General features: G+C 42.1%; 1 protein-coding gene across 2 annotated transcripts; it reads left to right on the top strand.

Annotated features, from left to right (window-relative positions):
- Positions 1-1,214: 1,214 nt before the first annotated feature.
- On the top strand, positions 1,215-3,598 carry LOC4347883 (uncharacterized). Of its 2 annotated transcripts, XM_066304138.1 has the most exons (3): positions 1,215-1,889; positions 1,968-2,743; positions 3,234-3,598. In XM_066304138.1, exons 1-3 carry the CDS (start codon positions 1,384-1,386, stop codon positions 3,413-3,415), a joined length of 1,464 nt encoding a protein of 487 aa, XP_066160235.1. In that variant the 5' UTR covers positions 1,215-1,383; the 3' UTR covers positions 3,416-3,598. The 2 variants fall into 2 exon arrangements, with proteins under 2 accessions (XP_066160235.1, XP_015612497.1); XM_015757011.3 differs by having other exon boundaries at positions 1,215-2,743.
- Positions 3,599-6,870: the final 3,272 nt, after the last annotated feature.

The following is a 6,870-nucleotide window of genomic DNA, read 5'->3' as shown; positions in this document are numbered from 1 at the left end:
TAAAAGTGGTTTAGTGGAAAAAAAAAAATACACAACACAAACGTCACATGAAAAATGCATGGCTTGATAAAGTTATGGGATTTACCATACTACCATACATATTGTATAATATCTCATCCAATTTATTTATACTAAGATATATCAAAGTGAGTAGGTGAAAACAGAGAATAAAAGAAAAAAAAGAAAAACCCATTAGACCATTTGGCTCAGGTGAGGCATGGCCATTGGCCAGCTGCGGCAGCTAAGAGCCTAATGGCCCGTTTGGTTGGGGAGAGTTTTTAGGAGGGATTGGGAGTTTAGAGGGATGAGGCTATTAACTCTTTTGTTTGGTTGGGAGACATGGGAATTTTAGTGGGATAGAGATGAGGAATTGAGGAATGAACTCCCTCCTTTTCAATACCTGGGTAGGGGTTGGTAATTGGCAGGGAATTCCTCCTTTACTTCGCCTAAACAAATCTCAGCCATCCGTTTTCATTAATGACCTAATCTCCAATTAAACTCCATATCAATTTCCACCACCTCTTCCAAACAAGAGACTGGGATGAAAAATCAAATTCCCATCTTAATCTCACCATCAATTCCCTCGTGTAAACTCCCAATCCCCTTCCCTTAAGTTGCCAAACAAGCCGTAAGGGGCAGATGGTCAGCTGGGCATGCGTATGTCTGTAAGCGAATGCGTAGATTGGCTGAGTGAGCGCGGCTGCGTCGTGTGGGAAATAAACCGACACGACGATGGACAAAAATACGGATTGTTTTTTTACAGAAACACATTAAATTTTTATAATAGAAGAGATTATAATAGAAAAACATACTCAAAAGATATATTTTGAAATCCTTGTCATTGTATAAAATATGAAAAAAATATAAAACCGGTGGTGGTACTTTCTCAAATTCATATTTATAAGTCGCATTGATTTTTTTTTCTATTAAACCTGGGGTTAACTTTAAAAGTTTTATTTATTAGAAAAAGAAATTCTAAACGGCCTATAATATAAAAAGCAGAGGGAGGAAGTTCATTATAGTCCATCAGATTAAATAAAATAGATGATCTATATTAAGAATGCTGTCACTTAGAGCTAGAGCACTACTGGGCCTCGCTGGTTTGGATCCACCAGGGTGCATGGGCCGGAATTCAGGCCCATGCACCAAGGCCACGGTAGAGTGAGAAGAGAAGGAAACCCTAGTTAGTGATGAGTAGCGGCGAGCCCCCAGCCGCCACATTGCTCTTCTTTCCCCTTCCTCCTCGGCCTCGGCGGGCGGCCTCCGATACCGATACGCCGTCGGAGTCGATTCCGATTGCGATTGAAGGTCTGTTCTTCTATTTATTATAGTATATATAGATCCAGTCGGCTGCTGCGTTGAAAACCAGGAGAGGATCAGATCATGGCGCAAATGGGCGTCATGGACGCTTCCCTGTGTCCTCCTTTCCACGGCCGGTCCGTCGACAAGGGGACGCGGCGCAGGCCAAGATGGGTACTCCTCGACAAGCTCGCCTACTTCGCCGGCGCCGACGTCCGCAACGCCACCACTGCTACTTCCAAAACAAGGGAGGGCCATGAAATCCAGGTGACCCTGTGCACCGCCGCCCAGCCGCAGCTCGTCTCCTACGTGTGCGTCCACTCTCCCACCCTCAATCCTGCATCCGATGACTACGCCATGGAGCCCCAGATCATCGCCGCACACGATGACCTCCTCCTCATCCGCCTCATCCTCGGCAGAGGTAACAGGTTTACTGTATCCCTCGCCGACTACTTCGTTTACCAGGCCTCCATTGCTGATGATATCCCGCCGTCTCTCACGCGCATCACCCATCCCGGCCCTATGATCACCTTCACTAACCACGAGGTCGCCATCCTGCACTACATCCCTGAGGACACCCACCACCACCCGTACGCCCTCAGACCGCACAACCCCCTCAGCAGCAGCAGCAAACAACACTATATCGTCACCGCGTTTTCTGTCAACAGGTATAGGCCACCAGGGGAATACAAGCTCCATCTCTACCACTCCCACACTCAGCAATGGACCACCACCCACTTCAACCTTGCGGCAACAATGCCAGATCTCTCTCCCTTCCACCATCGCACAACCAACGTCATCAACCTCACTCACCAATCTCCTGGTCTCATGGCTTTCGTCGACCTCTGGCAGGGCCTCTTGCTCATCAATGTGCTTGACAAGGTACAGCCTGCCGCACCTCGCTACATCCCATTGCCACCACCGCTCAAGCAGGGTAAAGTCATTTCCGGCAGAGTCGACCCAACAGATGTTCGTGACATTGCCGTCGACGCAAAAGGTCACATCAACTTTGTTGAGCTGGAGGTCGATGCTATTCAACACGAGTCGGATAGAACCGGTTACATCTCTCAGGGCTGGACGGTTGCCAAATGGAGCTGCAGTAATACTGAATCCGACGATTGCTGCTGGCACATGGACTGCAAGCTCAACGCTTCTGACATCTCTCATCTGATGCCTCCTGAGCTACCCAACTACTGTCACCCAACCCCAACCTTGGAGAGACTCCACATAGGTCATCCCTTGCTCAGTTTGGACAACAATGGCGATGTTGTTTACTTCATGGCCAAGGTCGACCACCGTGATTACAAGGCATGGGTCATTCCTGTTGACATGAGGAAAAGGCTCATACATGAACCAGCTGTTTTTGAGGGTGCTCCGCGTACTCTTGGCATAGGTTCCACCTTCATACAAACCACCATCTCCAACTATCCACAACCTGCTCCAGGTAATAATTGATGTTTTACAGCATCGTGCGGTACCTAGCTGTGTGGTTACTTGCATAAATCACTATAGAGGAGGACGATGCAAACTATTTTAGCACATATAAGAAAACATTTTTCAAAATAAGGGGTATGCATGCATGAGGTTCCCTGATTAGTCTGAGATTGGATAAGAATGTGATATTGTTGTTGCTAGTAGTTTCTCAGGTGCTTGTGCCACTACTTAGGTTTAGTGGAACTATAATTTCGCTTTGTCTTTCAATTGTCTTGCAAAGAGGGGCCCAAAGGAAAATAACAATGTGACTTATGCTTTAATAAGAGTTTGTATAGCTTGGCTGGGTGTTATTATTGTATTTCAGAACTATAATTTATGCCATTATCTGCCCACATTTTCAGCGGTGATTTGTGTGGGAAGGGTAAATTAATATTCTATAGTTGCTATAAATTAGTTCTTGGCACCTTTTGTTATCTAAAAGACGGTTTTATCGGGTGCAGGTAAAAAGAGAAAACAGAAACAGCCTGGGATGTTGCTGGGATCCTCAAGCAAAAGGAAGTCCGAAACTCCCTATTTGACAAATGTGGTGCTGCCACTGCCAACGAGGCACGGTGTGCAAAAACAACCGGATGCGGAAGGAGGTAGCATGGAAGCTGAATTTTCAGATAATATGTTATTATAATAAGCTGGGATATGAGTAATAGTGGTAATTATCATATTTTATTGATATAGTGTGATCCCGTATCAAGACTATGATCCCTCGGTTATTCTCTCCTATGTCGTGCTTGTATGTGTAAGGGACGACCTGAATGAACTCAGTTCAGACATTTTTCTGTCCTATCTATGTGGTACACTTGTTTTATCACTCTGCTGAGTATGTTCTATCTCTGAGCCAGTTCCCACTAAACTGCCTCCCTTATCCCTTCTTTTCAAAGCCGTAGACCACGGCAACCCCTCGACAACGGCAATTAGTTAACCTATAATAAATACTTTTTTGTAACTAGGAGAGCAAAGCTGAGAATTATACCCTTCGTCCTAAAAGAACTCAACCTAGGAAGCACCCTTCATCCTTAAAAGAAACTCAACCCAACCAAGAAAGGGATGTAACCTCTCACAAAGCTGTGTTCGCTACATCGCTAGGGGAGGATAGGAACAAATCTCCTACGCACGGAAAACGGAGCAGTCCATTAACGCGCGATTAATTAAGTATTTGCTAATTTTTTTAAAAAAGTGGATTAATATGATTTTTAAGCAACTTTCTTATAGAAATATTTTGTAAAAAAATACATTGTTTAGCAGTTTGGAAAGCGTGCGCGCGGAAAACGAGAGAGGTGTTAGGAAAAGGGGCATCCGAACGTAGCCTAGGACTATGAATCTAGACTGTCTTTTGTCTAGATTCTTTGTCCAGATTTTTTTTTTTGGCAGAGGGAGTAAGTCTTGCTACTTATCAGCAAATTGCCTTGCTACTATAAGTTTTTTTCCCTCACCATCGTCTTAGTTTGTAAAGTTTCAGAACTGACTACAAACTCTACCAATTAGTTATTACAGCTACCAGACTACGCAACAAAAACGCAATTGCTTCTTTCTTTGTTTTTCCAGACTACCATCTCCTTAAACAGCCTCACAAACTCAAGCAGACGCCCAAAAAAAAAAACTCTTATCATTCTTCTTCTCCACATATTCGTCTTGAATTGATGCTCCACCAATGATTGGCGCCGTATACTTCATCGGCTACCCGTCTTAGAGCAAGTTTAATAGTATAGCCAATTGATGGTTTCAAATTATTTATAGTCAACTTAATAGTCAATTCATACAATAGTTATCTATAAGCATATACTACATAACTAATATCTGGTCTTACCTGTCATACATACATGCACCTTAGAGTCCGTGCTGCAGCTGGCTATAAATTATAGTTATAAATTTGTAGCTCGCTGTCTTTCTCTCTCCTCTTTTATCTTCTCGAAATGTGTTTATAGCTGGCTTATAGCCTGCTATTGTACCTACTCTTAGAGCAAGTTTAATAGTATAGTCCACTACTAGCTCCAATTCATCTATAGCCGATTTAATAGCGAATTCATACAATAGTTGCTTACTATACTATTGATATATGATCCCACCTATCATACACACATTGTGTCTTGGAGTCCGTGCTGCAGCTGGCTACAGATTTGTAGCCTGCTGCTCTTCTCTCTCATCTTTTATTTCATTGAAATATATTTATAGTTGGCTAATACCTGCTCTTAGGAGCCTTGCTCCCTCCCGCAGTTTTCCTGCCTTGCCCTTCTTGTTTGCAAAATGGCCCAATCATAAATAAAACTAGCTGATTCCCCGTGCTTTGTTGCGGGAATTACTAAGTAATTTTCAATATATTTTTTTTGTTACAATCAAGCTAAGGGTAAAAAGAAAACAAATGAAATTTAGAGTTTATCAGTATTTATCATGAAACAAATGACCTGCGCTTTAATGTGGAACATATTGATAAGTTTATGTTAAATATTATAAAAATGATAAATAGATTTGTAAAAATATCGTGGAAATCATGTGAGTGGTGATGATTGGATCGAGGAACGGGGTCACAGCAGTAATATGGACTATGGGATCCAGGAACTTTGTGACTATGGAACATATTGATAAGTTTATGTTCTCGGGTCGATGGGATCGAGGAACGGGGTCGAGAAACATGATACGCTACTTGCGAGAGGTTTTTACAAGGTGGGGATGAAAATGACCCCGTATTTTGGGGATGGGGACGGCATTCCCGGGTCAAGGATCGCCGCCACCGACCCCGTTTCTTGTGACTATGGTTCTGAGTCCTTTTATGGAATTTCTTCGCCCCCCACACCATCAGATCATACATCCCCCTCGGTATGCCACAATCAAACACAGTTAAAACTATTCCAAACAAATCTTGATAAACTGCAATGAAAGAACAAATGATCAATATTATCTTTGCTATTACAAAATTGACATTCATCAATGCCCTTTTGCACGATATTTTAATTTTAAAAATAAACTCCTTCAAAACTTATTTATTAAGAACCTTTTGGCCACGCTAGCCGGACTGGCATGACAAAACAATACTGCCACACTGGTCTGGCTGGTGTAACAACGTTATTTGTTCACGCCGGTCTGGTTGGTGTGGTAGGACAAAACTGTCACACCCGCTATGGGTGGAGTGTCTTTTGCAACGCCAAGCGAGTTGGTGTGGTCAAAAGATTCAGATTGTGAAAATAAGTTGGTGAATGGTTTGTTTTTAAAATTAAGAAAAACAAAAAGTTCAAAAAAAACTTCTTCCACCACCTTTTGATGAGGTTATCTTTAGTCAAAATACGGTTCTTAAGAGCCAGCCATACAAACACCTCACTTTTTACTGGAATCCTAAATTTCCAAAGTCTTTTAAAAGGGAAACCGCTGTCCTGCATTTTCATGGCATGGTAGAAAGATTTTACTGTGAATTCTCCATTTTTTGTCAGTATCCAAATAAGTTTATCTTATCTTTTCTTTTTTCAGCTTAATCTCTACTAGTTGGGTGCCCGTGCGTTGCAACGGGAAAAAGAATATGCCTCAATTTCAAATCACACCAGGCAAAATAATCACTCGGTGTCAGTGGCGGACACACCCATTAGGCAGGGTGGGTCGGCTGGCCCAGCTACAGTCCTTGTCTCCCCACGCCTCCAAACCTCATTTTAGTACTATTTCTAACACATTAGTTATCAGTCTACTATTGAATAATCAGATAAATCAAGTGTTTTAAGTAGGAAGAAAAACATTTATGAAAATTCGTGTATAAGTAGTACCTGATTTTTGCCATACATAAAATTCGATTTTCTTTCTATTTCTTTAGCACATAATACAGTCTATAGTAAATAGTTAAATTGGTAAATATATAAAAAAATCCATTTTACTCACTTGAACTATTTTGACGAAGCACTTAAACCCCTAAATAAGTTTTCATCTCATTTTATACCCCCCCCCCAAAACTATTGGAAGTGGTTGCCCTTATTGTTTAACAGCATTTCTCTTTTTTTTTTATCTCTCTACATATAAGTCATATATGTTTGTTCGACTATCAATCTTTGTTGTTAACTTTCTCGATGTTCGTGCCGTGCGCTGTTGCGCCAATGCCGTGAACCA

This window comes from Oryza sativa, chromosome 9, assembly GCF_034140825.1.
Source record: "Oryza sativa Japonica Group chromosome 9, ASM3414082v1".
NCBI classification, from domain to species: Eukaryota; Viridiplantae; Streptophyta; class Magnoliopsida; order Poales; family Poaceae; genus Oryza; species Oryza sativa.
Note: the sequence above shows the minus strand (reverse complement) of the source record. Positions and strands in the feature narration are given on the sequence as shown.